Source organism: Rhipicephalus sanguineus, chromosome 8 (assembly GCF_013339695.2).
Source record: "Rhipicephalus sanguineus isolate Rsan-2018 chromosome 8, BIME_Rsan_1.4, whole genome shotgun sequence".
NCBI classification, from domain to species: Eukaryota; Metazoa; Arthropoda; class Arachnida; order Ixodida; family Ixodidae; genus Rhipicephalus; species Rhipicephalus sanguineus.
The window spans coordinates 16279382-16301084 of record NC_051183.1 but is presented as its reverse complement, the minus strand read 5'-3'; the positions used below and the strand labels follow the sequence as shown (position 1 = coordinate 16301084).

At 49.4% G+C, this 21703-nt stretch overlaps 2 protein-coding genes across 2 annotated transcripts in view; both read right to left on the bottom strand.

Annotated features, from left to right (window-relative positions):
• The window catches only part of LOC119402615 (inducible metalloproteinase inhibitor protein-like), a 23434-nt gene extending 16819 nt beyond the window's left edge, over positions 1–6615 (bottom strand). The window contains exons 1-2 of the mRNA XM_049418627.1: positions 6485–6615; positions 4268–4366 (exon numbers count right to left, since the gene is read on the bottom strand). Of these exons, the coding sequence (XP_049274584.1) occupies positions 4268–4366; positions 6485–6551 (166 nt within the window). The 5' untranslated portion in view covers positions 6552–6615. The remainder of the gene's footprint in view (positions 1–4267; positions 4367–6484) is intronic.
• A 7542-nt stretch (positions 6616–14157) lies between these two features.
• LOC125759665 (uncharacterized) lies at positions 14158–21180 on the bottom strand. Its single transcript, XM_049418706.1, has 4 exons — positions 21079–21180; positions 19467–19613; positions 17926–19339; positions 14158–14348 (listed from the first exon to the last, which is right to left on the bottom strand). Exons 1-4 carry the CDS (start codon positions 21178–21180, stop codon positions 14158–14160), a joined length of 1854 nt encoding a protein of 617 aa, XP_049274663.1.
• Positions 21181–21703: the final 523 nt, after the last annotated feature.

Genomic DNA, 21703 nt, shown 5'->3' with positions numbered 1-21703 from the left:
CACGCGACCCCTCTGGCTTCCTGATGACCGTGACGCTGACGACGAAGGACGGCTGCTCGATCGGTGTATTTCAGCAACTTGATGCTTGGTAAGTTGCATAGGCTGGTCTTTTTTTTTTTAAGGCTGCGCTGCTTGGACGTCTGCCCTCAAGTCACCTACAGACGTGGGAGGCGCGAAATCTGCCCCATATATTGACTTAGTAGGGGGGGGGGGGCGCTGCGATAAACCTTCGCCCCTCCTGGGGGAACCCTGCGCAGCCTCGTAGTCAGGGGGGGGGGGGCACACTGGGCACGTGCCCCGCCACCCCTTAAATTTTTTTGCCATGGAATCCACAGCAAAATGACACTCGACCACCTCGCCTGCCCTGCCTCCCCTTCAGACATGGAGGTGCCCTCCCCCCCCCCCCCCCCCCCCCCCCCCCCCCCCCGGAAAGAAATGTCTACCTACCCCTGACCCTGCGCCGACGCCTGTGAGATATTAAAGGGCCCCTAAACCATTCCGAGTATCATATGCCAGAGAGTGGTTTCTGTCTCGCCTTCACTACTCTCTTCCTCGACACGTATTTCTCCATGAAACACTTGGACAGGGTCGACACTAAGGTTTGAGCCTATCAGATTTTTTTTTTTTCGCTTTTCGGATACACGCTGTAATCTCCGATTGCGCAGCCGAAAACGCACAAAACGAAGTGAAATCAGTTGATATCGTGCACGATCGATAGCCTGATGCGAGACAGGCAGAAAGGTGTGCGCGACTGCATGGCAAGCAGGGTAGGATACAATTCGCAATTGATATCCCTCGTATATGGACCAATGGAGAGGTTATTTCCTCGTGACGACAGGCGAACAGACTGCTGACTCACGAACTAGGCTGAAAAGACGGGAAAGTGCGCGATAGAATAACGTGTCGTCCTTTGTAATTTTGTGGTGAGAAGCCCTTTAATGTAGAGTTACTGTATATGCTACCTTTAGGTAGCAGAGTTGCGCATAGGTCTGGCAAGCAACCACAGCTATGTGGCGAAGACGCGCTCCGTTTTTGCAGGCTACATGCCTACCGGGTCACCGATCGACAAGTTTGGCGTGTCGAAGACCGGTGATTAACTTTACTGTGAATGACTAGTGTCAATCCAGTTCGCTGCAGCGGCGCGATCGAGAAATACAAGAATTGGCCCGAGCGTCAGCTTCTCCACAACGCATGGTTGCTAGCGGCGTTTGGAAGACGGATGCGCAACTCTGCTACCTAAAGGTAGCATTACAGTAACTCTACTTTAATGCAACGACAGGCAGAACACTGCGTTTCATCCATGTGCAGTGTAGCATACCGGTTATGCTAAACTGGTTAACTACCTGTCTTTCCTCTCTTTTGTTTTTCTTTCTTACTTTGTACGGCACTGGTATGACGTCATACGTAGCAGTGCTGCTCCGGTCACGTGACTCCGAGCTGTTATAGACGGCTTGCATTGACGTCACTGACACAGCCCGTTGGAGCACCAACATGGTGGGTCGCGAACTTTGTGACGTCATGTTAGTGTCATCAGTACATCGCATGCTGGTTCCTTCGTTATTCATGCACAGAGGCCCAATAACGTTCAAGCGACGTCGCTAGCACACTGAAGCATGTTAAGCGCCGCGTGATTATGTAGAAGAGTAGGTCTGAAATTAATATGCTAAAACTAAACTAATGTGGAACAATCTTGGCAGAGAACAGCGCTTTGCGATAGGTGGCGAGACACGGAAGTGTAAAGGAGTACGTCTACTGAGGACAGGTAGTAACCGCAGAGCCGAACCATGAGAGTGAAATAACTAGAAGAATAAGGATGGGTTGGGGCTCATTCGGCAAGCATTATCAAATCATGAATGGCAATCTACCACTATCCCTCAAGAGGAAGGTATGTAACAGCTGCATCTTACCGGTACTTACCTACGGAGCAGAAACCTGGAGACTTACAAAGATGGTTCAACTTAAATTGAGGACGACGCAGCGATCGATGGAAAGGAAAATGATAGGTGTAACCTTAAGAGACCGGAAGAGAGCAGAATGGGTCAGGGAACAAACGGGGGTTAAGGACATCATAGTTGAAATCAAGAAGAAGAAATGGATATGGGCCGGGCACGTAGCACGTCGGCAGGATAACCGGTGGTCATTAAGGGTAACTGACTGGATTCCAAGAATGGCAACGCGTGAGGGGGAGACAGAAAATTAGGTGGGTAGATGAGATTACGAAGTTTGCAGGTACAACGTGGCAGCAGAAAGCACAGGACCGGGTCGATTGGCGGAACATGGGAGAGGCCTTTGCCTTGCAGTGGGCGTAGACAGGCTGATGATGATGATGATGATGATTATGCTGCCTTGACGTCATCTAAGCCGCCATGTTGGGCACATGTTGCGCGTCCGTGACGTCACGTTCAAGCTTCCAATAACCAGTAGGTCGTTCCAAAACACGGGGACGTTTATACAGAAATGCTGTTACTCATTTAATAGGGAACATAAGGCGTCTCTAATCGAAAGCGAGTCCCTACTAAGCCGGACAGCTGGCGACGCAAGTCAAGGAATCTAGAAGACGATGACCTCGCGAACACTCGCACCCGGGCCGTCCCGCACTCGTAAGGCGCCGTAGTCTTGATCCTCCTGGCCGTGGCAACGATCCGGGTAGCAAGACTTGTGCGCTACGAACACCATGTTCTCGTAGAGGCATTTCGGGGGACACGAGGCGACTGGCACGCAGGAACCGCCGTCCCTCGATGACCTGCGTGGCGGACGTCACACCGAAGCCCCTTTTTATATGTTGCAATACAGTTCTTCCAGTTTCACAGTCACCTCACGGCGGTCACGAATTTTGTCTTGCGTTAAGTGTTGGTCTTGGACCGCGAAACCTCGGGAAAGACATGAACAAGCCTCATATAGCTCTGATCCGCCCATGGTAGCTTAGAAGTTAAAAAATCGCGTTGATAAGCTTAAGGATGAAGCATTAGTGTTTAGGGACAGTGAATGCAAAATAGACATCAAGCAGCAGTAGCGTAGCCAGGAATGTCTGTTTTTTTTTTTTTTTGGGGGGGGGGTGGTTTGGACCATACTTTAGGTATATTCGTTCGTGTGTTTGCATGTGTGCGTGTGCATATACAGATGCAAACCGAAAAATTTCGGAGAGGGTGGGGTTAGAACCCCCAACGGTCAGAGTTAAGCAGGCTACGTCAGAGTTAAGCTACGCCAGAGTTAAGCAGGTAGAAATAATCAAAGGGGAAGTTATTTCCTGAGAACCTTGACTATTGGAAGCACCTATTTTCAGTACTTATTACACATGTGTCCCTCATAAAAAATTCGGGGTGAGGGAGGGTGGGGGGGGGCGAGGGGGGTGAGCTAAGTCTTCTGCCCCTCCTGGCTACGGGCCTGGCCTACGAGGATACCTACCGAAGAAGCAAAAACACAACAGCAGCAGGTTCGCGAAGCCCAGTAGTGTAGGTGGGCAAAGAAAGCTTCGCTCTAGTGCAATTGCACCACCATTCCCACTGTCTACCGAATGCAAGCAAAGCCCACCTGACGAATCCATCGAGGCAGTAGCAAACCGGACGTACAGCTCCTGGGGCATGGCGCGGGGTAGACCTCCCCGCACATACGGGCGGACAGCCGCCGCAGCTGGATTAGTCCGAGAAAGGGTCCCTCCAACAAGTGCGACAGTCGCTTTCGGCTACGCATTCGCCGAAAACCGAACGACGGAAGCCTTGCTTGCAAACGCAGCCCGAGCAACCCTTACCATTCGTGTCGTTGGCAAGGGAGGGAGATTGCACTGGGTTATGATTGGAGGAGAAAAAGGGGAAGCGAGGAAGGTGAGGAGGGAGAAACGTGTACCGTATAGGCTGTCGTAGACGTCACGAAAATGTGAATGTAAAGACTATAGATTAAGTTGAGTTGTGGTACTGGCTTAAGCCCCAGTGTCGAAACTGCCACTCAACTTAGGAGCTCTAACAGAAAGCTTCCGCGACGTCGGTTTTCGATGCAGGGTTGTGGGTTTGCATATTCATGCTTTTATTTTCTAAACCAACCAATATTACACTACCCTACCCCTCTTAAGTTCGCTTCATTTCAGCGCATTTACTACCACTTGACGTCGCGAGGAAATAAAGTTCTTCGTAAGCATGGAGACACGTTTCAGCTGACAGCTAATAATTACAAAATGTTCCCCATGAGCCGCCGTTGAAAGTCTTTCAGGTTAAGAGAAGCGAATCTAGGGACTACACTTTCTTATGCGCGATAAACAGTGTCATCTACTTACCATCTCTGACGTCCTCCCGGCATGGAAGATCAGGTCTTGCGCATGGGTCACCCGGTTCCTCGTTCATCTGGCAGTCAGACAGCGACGTTTCTTCTGGTTCTATTGCAAGTGCAGTGCGGAATTTAGATATAGTATTTGACAAGTAGAAAAACTCGCATGAAGTAGTATGTCGCGAATACTCGGAGGCAGAAAATACATTAAATTTCTTGATGGAGACACAGGTTATAAAAAATGCCCCTGTATTATTTTGACTTTGTACGCATTCTATGCGTGTACATTGAAGCACATATACACTTGGATGTGCAGTCGCAACGGAAAGAGATTAGCACAAGTAACCGGTGGCCGGAGCCGCCCCCCGTGCGCACGTATATTGTGCTACAGAATTTGTGCAAATCCCACTACTCACCGCTACGGCATGTAGTAATGGCTACGGAGAGAAAGAGTACAGAAAGAGAAAGAAAGAAAGAAAGAAAGAAAGAAGAAAGAAAAAGGAAAGGAAAAAGGAAAGAAAAGAAAGAAAGAAAGAAAGAAAGAAAGAAAGAAAAGAAAGAAAGAAAGAAAGAAAGAAAGAAAGAAGAAAGAAAGAAAGAAAGAAGAAGAAGAAAAGAAAGAAAGAAAGAAAGAAAGAAAGAAGCTACAGAGGAAAAGAGAAAAATTCCTGTCGAAAAAAAATTCTTCACGAGGGGGTATTCGGACCCGCGTGCCTTCTATCCCAAGGCCAGTGTCCTAACCACTCGGCTATCCAGGCACGCTAGCAGAGCATAGCATAGCCTTGCATAGTAGCTATAGTGTAGCAAGGAAGTGGGAAAGAGAAGTGAGCGTGAAAATGAGAGATGTGATGGTGAGAAGGGAAAGGAGGAGGGGAGAGAGTAAAGCATAGCACAAAAAGAATGAGAAAGAGAGGAATAGAAATAAAGAAATGCAGAACGAAAAAGAAAGAGAGAGAGAGAACATCAACAAAAGAGAGAGAAAGAAGTAGTATGAGAGAAAAAGGTAGGAAGAAAGAGGAAGGGAAAAATTCTTGCCGAAAAAAAATCACAAGAAACCTCCCCTAGCTCTAAAGTGCCTAGCCTGACTGCATACTCCCGAGGAGGAAGCCGCGCATCTCGAAGCTAGACGTGTCGGTCAACGGGGAGCACGAGCGGCGACGGGCACGTGCTTCGGTGTGCCAAGCTTTGCGCGACTTAGTGCAGATATTAACATTTTTTCAAGAGACAAGAATGTTCCCTAGTATCCAAACACTCGTATCAGCCGATGTTAAACATAAAAAATTCACAAACATGTTTGTTTATTTATTTTTTAACATACTGCAGCCTTGATAGGCTATCGCAGGAGTGGATACAGAATACAAGAAAAATTGCAATACAACAATACAACGCAAAATGTACAGAGCATGAAGATCAGTGGTTATTAATGTACAAAATGAATTCATCACGTGATAAAGATTTAACATGGCCGGGCAACGCATTCCATATTTCAATAGTGCGGGCAAAAAAAAAAAAGACTGTATTTATACGAGTTTGTTTGATGATTAAAAGGAGTCATGTTCAACTCATGATGTCTGGTGGAAGTTGGTTTGGCGGGTTTTATGTGTGATGTACGCGAGTGTGATGTGATGATGTTCTTCTTTTTACCAACGTCATCATTACATGTCATATAAGGTACATTACCCCGCAAAGTCATAGAAATATCGGAGTTATAACAACTGTATAATCATAAGGTGTTTCCATATATGTGGGCGAGCCTATATCTTCAAGGCTATGCGTTAGGCAGACGACGGATCGGACCCGTTCTCTATATATACCACTTCGAACTACTTCAGTCTCTTGTCTAGTTCCGTCTCGAGCAAAAACTTGTTCAGAGCTTTCAGAATACTGCGCTGATGACGAGCTGGAGGTCCCACCAAAACTTTTTTCGATGCTTATTGCTTGATAGATTTCAACAAGAAGGTGGCCATCGGTTATCTTTGCATGGTATATCGCGGGTAGACGCACGCGATAGTTTTGGGCGTTTTTCATCACCACCTTCTTCCTCATTATCATCATCAAAACCTCCTCTCTGAGTAGCAGGCCAGAGGTTGATTCAGGCCGACTTTTCAGCTTTTCTGTCACGATAAACCTCTTTCTCTCTCCCCCCTCCCCCCCTCTATCTCTAACTACTTCAAAACGTGCCCGCTTTCTTATGACCTTCTGAGGAACGTCGAGTCTTTCAACTTACCTTCCGGATTCGAGCCCGCAATGACGAACAAGATGAAGCACATGAAGCTTCTCAGCAGCACTCGCATTGTCGTTGGCCTGGGATGGTCTCTCGATTTATTGAAGTTAAGGCTTCTTCGTCAAATCGCGAAACGGCAGTCATGAAAAACGAAAACAGATTTAGCGGTCATCAGGATGTTCTTTTTCTTTCTTCCTAAGATTTTGCGTACGTTACCTTCTTTATTGGTAAATTTCTCTGACTGGAAGGTGTGTTCGCGCTCACGTTAGTATGAGTTAACCTTTTCGATGGGCCCTGACTAGCCAGGTACACGACTATTTTTAAAGAGACACGGCAACTCTTCTTTTGGCTTGCACGACTCTCCGACGACAGTATATAATGAACCCCTAAGATATTTCGCATCTCTATTTAAAGAGGTCATAAATTCGTAAACAGGGGTGTGTGCTAGAGCCGACGTTTCGACAAGCGGAGTTGTCTTCCTCAAGGCTGCAACTGGGTCAGTCTGTAGTAAACAAGCCCGCTTGTCCAGACGTCGGCTCCAGCAAGTGCCCTGTTTACGAATTTTTCATCACAAGCTTCCATCTGCCCGTGACTCCTGTCTTTAAAGAAAGTCATATACGTAGCTAGTCAGGACTCACAAAAAAGATTCATATGACTCTTTTTTTTCTTAGAATGTATGACACTGATTCCTCCTTGCCGGTACTTGTCAGTACCCCAGGGAACAAGTGCGAAGACATTGAAGCAACAACACTACCACCAACAACAACAACAAGAACAATACCATTGCGTTTGCCGACCCTGATGCAGCCTACCTTTCAACATCGTTACATCTAAATGAACAACAACAACGACAGCAAGCAAGCAGGAAGAGCATTGACAACTGTGACAGCCATAAAACAACGATGTAGATAATATAAACCACCCCAAAAAATCACCACAAGGCAAAGAACAACTCACACGTTCCCCTCCTTCGCCCTACAGTAGCTCAGCGCATGCGCCGCGGTGTTGGTGCGATCCCGGGCCGCACAACTCTCGAAGCGTCCGAAGCATTCGAGACGCCAAAAGTGACGCTTACAGTGTGACACCTGGTCGCCGGTCTAAGTTCGTTTCTCGAGCACGATCGAAGGATGACAGTCTTTGATTCCTCGCATTCACCGGAATGAGCGAACGCGGCTGGACCTTGCACGAACTGTAGAATGCCGACAATAAGAGGCTAATGGAGGACGGAGAGCACGCCGCCTGGACTCTCCGAACATGACGTCGGGTGACGTGGGTACACGGTCGCCACATGACACTGAATGTCAAAGCCTTCAAAAGTCTTCAACGCTCTGAGAACACACAAGCATGTGGCCAGATGCAGTGGAGTCTCGTCGATACGTTTTCACGGGAACCGGAAAATACAGCGTAATATAGAAAGTCGTCTTAACCGAAGAGGTTAAAAAAAAGGACAATATGCATACTACGTCAGGAACTCACTTTTACTGAGCAACATTGAAGTAGCTGGTCAATTTGCGCTGCGCTTTTTCTTTTCCGCCGCAAAACCGGCGCTGCTGTGGCCTCAGCGGCTATGCAACATGCAGATCGTGGTTTGTTGGAACGCGGTTTGGGCTAGCATACCGAAGAATAAACGTAGGATTTCTAGACATATCGGTCGAGATCCACTTTCTCGGTCGTATTATCCGATCTTGGGCAATAAACGCATGAAAATGCATTATTTCCAAGGGACGGTGGCCGGGAATAAACACGAAAACGTATTAGGCGGAAAACCATATTAGGCAGAATCCTATGAACGAGCCACTGTGTGTGCGTGTGTATATATATATATATATATATATTATATATATATATATATATATATATATATATATATATATATAATATATATATATATATATATATATATATATATATATATAATATATATATATATATATATATATATATAACGACGAGGGTTGTCTTTAGTTCCCGTAGAAATAAAGAGTTATGCATCGAAATAAAGATCGAGATAAAGAGTTTATGCATCGAAAAAAAAAAAACTTCATTGCTCGACGTGTCGGTCTGGGTCCGACCTTTCGCACCGCTCAAGAAAGGGTGGCCCCGACCAAACGTCGAATAAACATTTTTTAGAAGCATATTCTCCATCTCCCTTTCTTTCTGTGTATATAGGATACCGGACCTGCACGCAGGACCAGTGTGCTATTGCACGGTTTTGGACAAATACTCTGGCTAGCGCGAAATAGAACGCAGGAAATATAACTGCACTTACGCCCATAGGCGATGTATACGCCGGCCTCTGCCCTGGCCTAAACCCGCTGCCTGTTAAACGGCGGGCTGTCATCCTACCATACGAACGTAGTGTGGCTGTTGCCTCTACAGGCCTTACCACGGAACCCTAGCTATACTGATACATACATTGGTCTAAACGGGCTTCAGCTTTCGCTTTTAATTGCGTATGCCGGTAGGCATGCTCCCGATAATTAAAGGAGTACACACATCAAACCCCGACGAGCGTCGCTTGAGAACGGCGCAAAAAAAAAAGAAAACAAAACGCCAGGCCTGCGCTGAAACCGCAGCACAGTCACAGCGAAAGCTGGAAGAGTGGCGTTTCTAGAGCCCGTTGTAAGCTCTCTTGGCGCTACAACAAAAATACACTAGAAACGTACCCACTACGCCATAAATCACAATTTTTGTGAAGTTGGGAAGCACCTACTAAGCCATTATTCGTCATTCGGCGGAGAAGCGAGGCACCAGCTACACGTCTGTAAGGCATTATGTGCACTTTGTTGACGCGACGACTGATGACGATGAAGAATTATGGCTCAGCCCCTTGTAATGGGTTGGAAGCTTTAAACGGCCCACCAGTTATGTAATTTGCATTGGGTGACGCCCGGTCGCAATTTCCCTCTCCTGTCATGCTGTATAACATACGCTGACATGGGAGAGAGACGGGGGGGGGCGAAGAACTTTACTGAGACCCCGAGGAAATGGATCATGCGCTTATGGGCTTCCTTGGCAACCAATACAAGTGCACTTGCGAGGAACCCACTATGCTATAAATCATTGTAATTTTACTGAGACCCCGAGGAAATGGATCATGCGCTTATGGGCTTCCTTGGCAACCAATACAAGTGCACTTGCGAGGTACCCACTACGCTCTAAATCATTGTAATTTTTGAGAAGTAGGGCAGCAGGCACTGCGCCATTTTCCGTCATTCTACGGAGAGCCGTGGTACCTGCTAAACGCATGTAAGGCATTATGCACACTTTGTTGATGCTGTGCCTGATGACGACGAAGGATTATGGCAAAGCCCTTTGTAATGGGTTGGAAGCATTCAACAACGTACTCGTTGCGCAATTCGCATTGTGTGACGCCTGGTTACAGAATTCGCGTTGTGCGACGCTTGAGGCTTACTTTACTCTTCTACCACGCTATAGACCAGAACACAGCGAATTTCATGCGCATCGCCATATTTGCATCGCGCGTCGCGCCATCTATCGCACACGCGACGAAACAACACGGGCGGGCTGCCACGCCAGCAGACGCTACACAGAGCAAGCGTGAAACTTCCGAAATTCAGCCCGTCGGAGAGCGTGTTTCGCGTCTTTTCTAGCCTGGACATTTTCGCTGATTTTATTGGAACACCAAGAACATCTTCCTCATGCAAGTCCACAATGTATACAGTACGTGCTGAGTGGGCTGCGGAAGCAACCTCGTCAGATACGTACGCTGTTACATTTGTAAAAAAAACGTTGTCGCTGTAGTAGGCGTGAATCGTAATTGCAGTGCAGCTCGCAAAAGAGTGAAACGATGTTTTGTTGCCCCATATTACAAGTTGTGCACAAGTTTTGTGAAAGCTCATCATTTCAGCATGCATCGCGTAATAATTAGAGTACGCTTTACGGGTAGTTTCGCGGAACGTAATTTTTGTTTCACAGGCGCTCTTACAATAATGCGTATTGCTCACAAAAGCGTGCTTTCAGAGAGTATAACCTGAAGTATCGTTCAGCGATCCCTTTGGAAGCTACCTGCGCTATTTTATTCTTGTAACGATGGTGCTTTACAAGCGAAACTGTGCTACTCTTAGTTAAGCCGGTTAGCTACGCCTGCGACGTAAAGGACACTGGCGCGAGTACTGTTGACTTACGTGCCAATATATGTATTATGTGCATCTGGATGCCTCGTGTCCAAATAAATTTGGGGGCATCAAACACTGAAATGAAAGCACGAAATTCTGGCCAGCTGTTGAGGAGCACCGTACCATTTATTACCTTTTTAAGACGAAATCTCGAAGGCGTGGATGCCATCAAAAGCACTAAAGCTTAATACTGCGTTGAAAGTGGCAAAGCATGCTGATTGCTTGTGCTTGAAAGCACTACCTTGCACGTCAAAGGAAACGCTCAAAAGTATGAAGTGCACCCCCACACAAAGCTCACGCCTGCCTTCAACCCAGCTGTGTGTCAGGCAAATTAGGTTCGCAAAATAAAATAGGTGGGCATCACACTGCAGAATACACGCTGTTAGTGTACTTACTCGCGCATTTTCACTCGGCTCCTAGTTTTTTTTTGCTTGAACCACAGTTATCCACTCGCGGCGAAGCTGAAAACACCGTACCGGCACTATTTCCGTGGCGCGTCGTAATCGTCGCAGACAACGCTAATATCCTCTTGTTGCGCAGCTTGTTTTGGCATCCGAAGACGACGCAGTAGTGCCCAGACGAGCTCTTATACGCTGAAGCGGCGTGAACGGGTACTTTTTCGCACTTTAAAGCCTCAGAACTGCAGCTTGCCCTGTTTACTTGGTGCAGCCCGCGCGCGCCTTGGCAGCCCCGGTCAGCCCGGCGTCTGGGTGCGAGAGTATCCGCTCGGCTCGCCAGCAGCCTGGGTGCGAGACAGGCGTGCTCTGGTGTATATTGCATATGCTAATGTGGTTCCTTCCCGACATGAAGCCTGTATAGGACCTTTTTGCAAAGCAGTTTCAAGCACTGGCATGGCTCAGAGGTTGACTACTGGGCTCCCACGCAGAGGACCCAGGTTCGAACCTCGTTCCGTCCTGGAACTTTTTTCTTATTTCGTTTTTTTTTCTTATTTCGAGCGATACTGGTTACGGACACCGGCGGCGGCGGCGGCGGACAACTACGGCGCCAAAAACGGCCGGAGAAATGATCTCATAACAGCTTTCGCTGTATAAGAACTACAGGGCAACAGAAGACGTGGACAGCGCTGTGCATCTTCTTTTGTTGTCCTGTGGTTTCTTGCGCTGTCTGTTCGTTGGAGCATGTATACAACCAACAAGCCCGACTATATACACACTCACTTGGGAAGTCGTGCGGCAGCTTGGTTGAGACCGTACGGCTAGACATCAGCAGGGCATGGCATGGGAAACCGAACTGCTCGTGTGACCAAAGTGCTCGTTCGCCGTCATGCGGGACAACAGGCGTTTCTGCCACCCGCATAAGACGAAGTGCAGGCGATGTGCTCGGTCAAGAGTTTACGCGGAGCTCACGAGACATCACCTGCCACGCCACAGCTGCGTAGCCTTGGGATCACGTGTCTGGCGGTACACCCGCGTTATCCAAGCCCGCAGCTCTGAGACATTAAGCGACTAAACATGCAAGAGCGAAGGATGGATAATTGATCAGAGGCTCGAATGCCCCGCGTACCGCGACGACAGACAATATATTGAGCGACGACAAATGGACATGATTTGCCACGATCCGTTGACGTTACACAGCGTATTAGGTCCAGTGACTCGCCCTTCAAGACAGTGACGGGTTTTAGTCACCATATTTAATTACCTGTCGGAAACTGGCCAAATCGGAAAACTTCAATGATTGGCTATCTCATATAGAAAAGCCTAACATACCTGACATCCTAGTCATGTATGTTAGGCTTTAATAAGAATATTAGCATCAGGTTCACTTGCGCATTCCATATTCTTTATATTATTTTCTTGTAATTTCTCCCTTTCTTTTGGAATCTTTTAGTCTCATTCCTCGAACCTATACAGAGTAGCATGCCAGCGCTTACACACACACACCAGTAACAGTCTGTTTTTCCAATAAATAGACCACTCCCCCAGTAAAGTTTCGATGGTCCTTCGTCGTCGTCGATCACGGAGATCTTCGTTGATGATCGGCAGCGATGATGCATTCACACGTAGGCAGCAGTGGTGGTTAGATGAATTTAGTAGTTTATGTGAACGTAAAATAATGGATACAACTGAGCTAGAAATATACAAGAGATTAAACAGGAATAACACACAGTCTCACTCTTCTACTTATTGAAGAAGTTAGAGCCCAGACTGTCTTACGTTGCGTTCGCCGCTAGCCTCACTGATCTATCAACACATGATTTCAGCCCAGGCTAGCCTTACGTACATAGTACGGAGCCTCACCGATCTATCAGCAACGCTGATTACAGCCCAGACTGTCTTACGTTGCGTTCGCCGCTAGCCTCACTGATCTATCAACACATGATTTCAGCCCAGGCTAGCCTTACGTACATAGTACGGAGCCTCACCGATCTATCAGCAACGCTGATTACAGCCCAGACTGTCTTACGTTGCGTTCGCCGCTAGCCTCACTGATCTATCAACACATGATTTCAGCCCAGGCTAGCCTTACGTACATAGTACGGAGCCTCACCGATCTATCAGCAACGCTGATTACAGCCCAGACTGTCTTACGTTGCGTTCGCCGCTAGCCTCACTGATCTATCAACACATGATTTCAGCCCAGGCTAGCCTTACGTACATAGTACGGAGCCTCACCGATCTATCAGCAACGCTGATTACAGCCCAGACTGTCTTACGTTGCGTTCGCCGCTAGCCTCACTGATCTATCAACACATGATTTCAGCCCAGGCTAGCCTTACGTACATAGTACGGAGCCTCACCGATCTATCAGCAACGCTGATTACAGCCCAGACTGTCTTACGTTGCGTTCGCCGCTAGCCTCACTGATCTATCAACACATGATTTCAGCCCAGGCTAGCCTTACGTACATAGTACGGAGCCTCACCGATCTATCAGCAACGCTGATTACAGCCCAGACTGTCTTACGTTGCGTTCGCCGCTAGCCTCACTGATCTATCAACACATGATTTCAGCCCAGGCTAGCCTTACGTACATAGTACGGAGCCTCACCGATCTATCAGCAACGCTGATTACAGCCCAGACTGTCTTACGTTGCGTTCGCCGCTAGCCTCACTGATCTATCAACACATGATTTCAGCCCAGGCTAGCCTTACGTACATAGTACGGAGCCTCACCGATCTATCAGCAACGCTGATTACAGCCCAGACTGTCTTACGTTGCGTCGCCGCTAGCCTCACTGATCTATCAACACATGATTTCAGCCCAGGCTAGCCTTACGTACATAGTACGGAGCCTCACCGATCTATCAGCAACGCTGATTACAGCCCAGACTGTCTTGCCGCACTCGTGCAGCCTCATATCTCCTGCCAAGAACAAGAAAATGGGCGGTGGCCGCTCTTGGTCCATCCCTTGACCACGGCGGCCAACCAGAGCGTAAGTATTTCTTGGCCTCCGCCCACCGGGCAGGGCCTAAACGGAAAGCCCAGATATTCCGAAAAACACTGCTTTCCTCCTTTCTCTTCCACGCATGTTCATTCACGGTGTCAGGAGCCAACACCACGTGCGCAGAATTTATCGCTTACACATTCCACTCCTCGGCCAGCAAGCAGACCGTCGCCTGCGACTCGGCGCGAACATGACACCACAGGGGGTATTCTGCAGTGTGTCCCCGTGGCCGGCAGATGCCTTCAAACAGCGCGGCCAGCGCCTCGGACCCAGTCCGTGTTTTGACCGGAATTCCTGGAGCTCGAAAACCAGGCCGCCGCGGCTCTGGGCCAGATGTCACGTCCAAACGGGAGGCAGCACGCACTTGCCCGCATGGCGCCACCGCAGACGGCTCGTCCGTCCTGAACGCTCCCGAACACAGCGGGAGACGGCGCAGACCCCTCTCGGCCTTCCGCGAACTCGCGGTTCATTCCTTGGCGCGAAAACCGCAGCCACCATCGGCGTGCTAGCTAAAGGGCCTCTGCCCTCTCTCCTTAACGGCTCGCAGCCATAGAGCGGCCTTACACGCCCCTCCTAAAGAGTATACTGGGCTCTAAACGTGCTCAGCTATACTACAAATTAAACAAAGGCCGCGGAAGCATTACGTCCGGGCTCCATGAAAAATTATTTACAGATCCATGAAAAGCAGCCCTTTCGTGCGGAATAACGCTGAGAATGATCCACTCAATAAAGCATACATGTAAAATGGGCTATACAGGCAAGGTAACACGACATATTTCATTTCACTATAAAGCACAACACTCGCAAAGAAACAAAAAAGAAATCTAGTATGCACGTGGCACAAGCCCTCTATATACAGCTACATATATCTACAAAGAGTCCAATGCACCACGAAGAGTACCGTGCAGTTCTATAGTTCAGCACACACCACACTTGAGGTGAACGGGAACATTCTCGCCCGTCCAAGCTAGCATGGCTCGTTATTGAGCTGGCTCCCATGAGCCATTCTGAAGCCTTGACAGTGCATCCGCATTGGCATTATGCGCGCCTTTCCGATGGCGCACCGTGACATCGTATCGCTGCAATGAAAGTGCCCACCTAGCTAGCTTTGCTCCCTGCGGAGTGCTGGTGGTCAGGTAGGACAGAGGGTTATGATCAGAGACCACATTCACCACTGCTCCAAAGAGCCAATAGTCAAATTTCTTGAGCGCCCATATTATTGCAAACGCCTCCCTTTCTATCGTTGACCAGCGCCCCTGTGTCGGGTTAAATCGATGGCTAGCGAACGCTATCGGCTTTTCTTTCCCGTCTGCCGACATTTGAGTCAAACAGGCTCCGGCTGCCGTGGCCGACGCATCCGTGAAGAGCCAATATGGCTGATGAGGGTCAGGAGTGTTCATGGCGACAGCCTGGCACAACGACGTCTTTAAGCTATCGAGCGCCTCCTGGGCATCTTCTCCCCATGGGATTTCATTTGGCACCCCCCGCCTAGTTAACGCTGTGAGCGGGCCCGCGACGTCCGCGTAGTTCGACACATACTCGCGGTAATACCCACAAAGCCCCAAGAGGCTTCTCACTTCCTTCTTTGTGCGCGGCGGTACAAGGCCTTTGATAGCAGCTATCTTTTCTGGGTCTGGGCCGTGAGTTCCCGAGCCAACCACATGTCCTAGATAACGGATATGTGTCTGCGCTACCTGGCATTTTTCAGAGCTTGCCCTCAGACCGGCATCACCAAGAATCGTAAGCACGGTGTCCACATGGCGAAGGTGTTCCTCCCATGTGTCTGAAAAAATTGCTATATCATCAAGGTACGCTGATGCATAAGCCTGGTGTGCTGACAGCAATGCATTAACCATCCGCTGAAAGGTAGCTGCTGAGTTCTTCAAACCGAAGGGCATTACCCTCCACGCGTACTGCCCATCGTGTGTCACGAACGCCGTGAGATATTCACTTTGGGGATCCATTGGCACCTGCCAGTACCCTCTCCTGAGGTCAACTACAGTTATGAAATTTGCGCGCCCCACTCTGAAAATTAGCTCTCGCGGATTAGTCATTGGAAAGGCATCCACGCGCGTGACAGCATTCAACGTCCTATAATCAATGCACATGCGCATTGACCCGTCTTTCTTACCCACACACACAACCGGGTGTGCGAATTCACTTTCCACTGGGTATATAAGCCCCAGATCAAGAAGTTCTCCAACCTGCCGACTAACCTCTTTCTTTAACAGCTCTGGAACTCGGTAAGGGAATGTCCTTTTGGGCTTACAACTATCCTCCAACTCAATACGATGCCGACCTACCTGAGCCATCCCAGGCTTTCCATCAAAAACACAGCGATGTTTCTGAAATACCCTCTCAATCTCCTTCCGCGCGTCAGGACGCAAATGATCCAGCTTTTCGGGGGGTATCACACTATCTCCATCTGCAGTAGGCACCGCCTGTGGCGCGTACTCCACATCACCAAACTCTTCGTCCTCTTCGAAGACCACCCCAACGTGGCTTACTCTAGCATAGTAGGGCCTGAGCCGATTTGCATGCACCACCGAGGACTTTCCGTCATTCATTTGTAGGCGATAAGAGTGTTCCCGCTCTTTACCTGTTATCGTGAACGGCCCCAACCACCTGGCCGCCATCTTTGTTGCCCTAGCTGTATCAAACAGCAGCACTTGGTCTCCAACATTAAATTCTTTACTTCGCGCCCTCCTATTGTACACTTCAGCATATCTGCCCTGGTGTGCAGTGCTTGTCAACTCCGCTACGCTCGCGGCAAGATCTAGTTGCTCACGCAGTTGTTGCAAATACTTCGATGGTTTCTCTCTTAGAGTTGCCGGCACAATTACTTCACCCGTCCAGGTCTGTTGCAAAATTGATAGAGGCCCGGTCGGGTTTCTGCCATACAACAGCCTGAATGGCGACACCCCTGTGGTGTCATGTGGCACTTCGCGGTACGCCCACAGCACAAATGGGACAAGCTTGTCCCAATTCTTTTGGTCACGTTCTATTACATGATACAGCATATTTTTGAGAACCCTGTTCCATCTTTCCACCACGCCATTGCTCTCGGGGTGTTCAGGGGTGGAAAACCTTGGTGAACAGCCCAATTTTTCCAACATCAGCTGTGTCATTTGTGACTTAAAGTTTGTGCCCTGATCAGAACAGACCATTTCCGGAACACCGGTGCGACTAAAAATTTCCAGTAATGCCTCGCATGTGGCCTTTGCAGTCAACGATCGGAGTGGCACCACCTCAGGCCATCTAGTGCAAAGATCAACGAGGCACAGGGCATATCTGTGGCCTCTCGCCGACGGCACATCGATAGTGCCGATGACATCTACATTAACCACCTGGAATGGGTGTTCCGGCCGCGTGAGTGGCGTAATGGGTATCTTGTCACTTTGCCTTCTATCAGACCGCGTCTGGCACTGATGGCATGTCTTACAATGCTCAACAATATCCCTTTCCATTCCTGGCCAAAAGAAACTATACTTTATGCGTTGCCTGGTCTTTTTCGACCCCAAGTGTCCACCCCATAAGGACTCATGCGCCAGCTCCAACACCTCGCTGCGCCTTTCAACCGGCAGGACTAACTGTCTGACCTTGACTCCCGCTAAAGAGTCCCGATGGTATAAGAGCCCGTCTGCCACAAACATGCCAGCTTTCTTTTTTCTTGCATCCTCCCATGACCTTCGAAGACTATCATCTGAAAGCTGCTCAGCTCTAAATTGCTCTCGCTGATTAGTGACCTGATCGGCAAAAGCGGGACCATTTTCTCCCGATTCTTGAACCTCATCAACCGTTTCACCACGGCCACAGTTTAAAACTGCTGTATCGCTGTCTTTCATTTCACTTGATCGAAGTCCTACTGCACTGACGACATGCGTAACACTTTCCCGTTCACTCCCATTGTCTTCTTGTGCATGCAGTAACTCCCAATCCTCTTTTGACAGCAGACAGTTAACTCCATCCGCGAGCTGGTCAGTAATAGCACACACCAGATCAACCTTCTGTGGTTGTCCCACCCTTCCCGGGTAGTTCAAAGCTATTGGCAATGTAGCCAAAGTTGCTTGGATGGTTTTTCCAAACGCCGACTGGAGCCTTACTGCGCCCGATGAATCCTTTACCCTTTGCGGAAGTATCCCTTCACGTATCACCGTTATTTCGCTGCCTGTGTCCAGCACAGCTTCAGTAGTTATGCCACCGCACGTGATCGGGATAAGTTCCAGTTTCGACCGGCCCGAGCCAGCACTTCGCTCGAATACTTCCACCCTCGCACTCAGCACCCTTTCCTGCTCGGGTGGCGGTAACTTATCAACAATGGCGACATTATGGACTCTCTGTTTAGGCACAGTGGTCAACTTCGCATGCTGCTCCTTACTTGAGGCCTGAGGACAATCCCTAGCCACGTGACCCTGACCGCGACAAATGTAGCACCTTACATTGGCCTTTTCTATGCCGGCCTGCCTGGCTAACGGCGGAGCAGTTGGCACTCCAAGCGTCTTAGTTGCTCGACCCTTTCCTTTCGCCTGTTCAAAAGTCTCGAGAACTTTAGCAACCTCTACAGGTTTGAACCACTCTTCGCCCTCCCGCAAAAGAACATACTCTAGACCTTCCGGGCCCAAACTCGCCTTCATTCGGTCAGCGACCATTAGCTCAGCAACCGCTTCCTTAGTATCCGCATTACGAGATTGCAGGTAATACGCGAAGTACGTTCTGGCCCGAGAAGCGAACTGAGCCCATGTTTCCTCTCTTTTCTTCGTCACCTTTTGAAACCTGTCTAAGTACTCAGCTGGGGTGAGCTTAAGTTCATTTAGTACCGCACGTTTCACGATCTCATAATCCACACACTCCTCTTCACTCAAGCTACACAGCATATAGCGGACTCGCTCAGACAGCGCAGGCATTATCAAGTGTACTCGGTTCTCTTCCGGTACCTGGAAGGATGAAAATAGTTTTTCCACCTCATCGAACCACATCGGGACATCCGCGTCGCACGGCAACCTGTATGCCTTCAGCATCTTAGCGCATTGTGCTACTCCGTCAATGCCGGTATGGCGGCGGTCGTTCGTTCCCGACATCAAAGGCGACCTACTCGATTGCTCAATCTCTGCTCTGCGTAGGGCTACGCGTTCACATTCAAGCTGTAGGCGTACTTTTTCGAGCTCGAGCTGCAGGCATCGTACTGCCATTCCCTCTGGATCTGACCTATCCGGATCTTGTAGAGCGCCTAGCGCCCCACTACCACCTCCGGTGACCGACTGCTCAGACTCAGTCTCTCTGAAGCTCGGTAGCTCCTGCTGTCTCTGATCTTCTCTCTGCTCAGATGCACCATCCTCGCCCACACTAGACCCCACAGCGCTTGCCATTCTGCGCGTGATCATCTCTAGCCTCACAGAGCAACAGCCATGCCAACTTAGACAAAGCGTAAGGAATCCCGCTCACCCGTTTCTGCTGGGGGCCTCCGCTGTGGTTCGGCTCCCGACGACTTTCGATGGCGATGGGACTCGCTGGCACCTCCTTGCAGTCGGCGTCTCTGGCTCGATGGACACCTTGCAGTTGCTCTTCGTGTGGCTTGCCGATCCTGTCGGGCTGCGCCAGTAAAGTTTTGATGGTCCTTCGTCGTCGTCGATCACGGAGATCTTCGTTGATGATCGGCAGCGATGATGCATTCACACGTAGGCAGCAGTGGTGGTTAGATGAATTTAGTAGTTTATGTGAACGTAAAATAATGGATACAACTGAGCTAGAAATATACAAGAGATTAAACAGGAATAACACACAGTCTCACTCTTCTACTTATTGAAGAAGTTAGAGCCAAGACTGTCTTACGATGCGTTCGCCGCTAGCCTCACTGATCTATCAACACATGATTTCAGCCCAGGCTAGCCTTACGTACATAGTACGGAGCCTCACCGATCTATCAGCAACGCTGATTACAGCCCAGACTGTCTTACGTTGCGTTCGCCGCTAGCCTCACTGATCTATCAACACATGATTTCAGCCCAGGCTAGCCTTACGTACATAGTACGGAGCCTCACCGATCTATCAGCAACGCTGATTACAGCCCAGACTGTCTTACGTTGCGTTCGCCGCTAGCCTCACTGATCTATCAACACATGATTTCAGCCCAGGCTAGCCTTACGTACATAGTACGGAGCCTCACCGATCTATCAGCAACGCTGATTACAGCCCAGACTGTCTTACGTTGCGTTCGCCGCTAGCCTCACTGATCTATCAACACATGATTTCAGCCCAGGCTAGCCTTACGTACATAGTACGGAGCCTCACCGATCTATCAGCAACGCTGATTACAGCCCAGACTGTCTTACGTTGCGTTCGCCGCTAGCCTCACTGATCTATCAACACATGATTTCAGCCCAGGCTAGCCTTACGTACATAGTACGGAGCCTCACCGATCTATCAGCAACGCTGATTACAGCCCAGACTGTCTTACGTTGCGTTCGCCGCTAGCCTCACTGATCTATCAACACATGATTTCAGCCCAGGCTAGCCTTACGTACATAGTACGGAGCCTCACCGATCTATCAGCAACGCTGATTACAGCCCAGACTGTCTTGCCGCACTCGTGCAGCTCAATATCTCCTGCCAAGAACAAAGAAAATGGGCGGTGGCCGCTCTTGGTCCATCCCTTGACCACGGCGGCCAACCAGAGCGTAAGTATTTCTTGGCCTCCGCCCACCGGGCAGGGCCTAAACGGAAAGCCCAGATATTCCGAAAAACACTGCTTTCCTCCTTTCTCTTCCACGCATGTTCATTCACGGTGTCAGGAGCCAACACCACGTGCGCAGAATTTATCGCTTACACATTCCACTCCTCGGCCAGCAAGCAGACCGTCGCCTGCGACTCGGCGCGAACATGACACCACAGGGGGTATTCTGCAGTGTGTCCCCGTGGCCGGCAGATGCCTTCAAACAGCGCGGCCAGCGCCTCGGACCCAGTCCGTGTTTTGACCGGAATTCCTGGAGCTCGAAAACCAGGCCGCCGCGGCTCTGGGCCAGATGTCACGTCCAAACGGGAGGCAGCACGCACTTGCCCGCATGGCGCCACCGCAGACGGCTCGTCCGTCCTGAACGCTCCCGAACACAGCGGGAGACGGCGAAGACCCCTCTCGGCCTTCCGCGAACTCGCGGTTCATTCCTTGGCGCGAAAACCGCAGCCACCATCGGCGTGCTAGCTAAAGGGCCTCTGCCCTCTCTCCTTAACGGCTCGCAGCCATAGAGCGGCCTTACACCCCCCCTCTCGCTGGTTTTCGTTGTTATGTACAACCAAATGAAACCAACTCATAGTGGAACCGAGGAAAGTAAAGGGGCAATATTTGTAGTATTTTTAACTGTATTGTGGGAATTATGATATAAATGTAAAGAAATTAAAGTATACGAAAAGACAACTCGTCGCCGGTAGGGACCGAACCCACAACCTTCTGATACCATGTCCGATGCTCTACGCATTGACCTGCAGCGGCAGTCGTCCTCCCGTCCACTTTATTGGGTATCTCTATTCATGTAAACCCACCACGGTGGCCTAGTGGTTATGGTGCTCGACTGCTGACCAGAAGGTCGCGGGACCGAATCCCGGCCGCGGCGGCTGCATTTCCATGAAGACGAAATGCTAGAGGCCCGATTGCTTAGATTTAGCCGCAAGCTAAAGAACACCAGATG

Coding starts and splice junctions, on each gene's coding strand:
- LOC125759665 (XM_049418706.1), bottom strand. CDS start 21,180: ATGAACCGCGAGTTCGCGGAAGGCCGAGAGGGGTCTTCGCCGTCTCCC. Junction 19,340..19,466: donor GAGGCCCCCAGCAGAAACGG/GTGAGCGGGATT, acceptor GCATCTGAGCAG/AGAGAAGATCAGAGACAGCA. Junction 14,349..17,925: donor TGCACAAGAAGACAATGGGA/GTGAACGGGAAA, acceptor CATCTGGCCCAG/AGCCGCGGCGGCCTGGTTTT.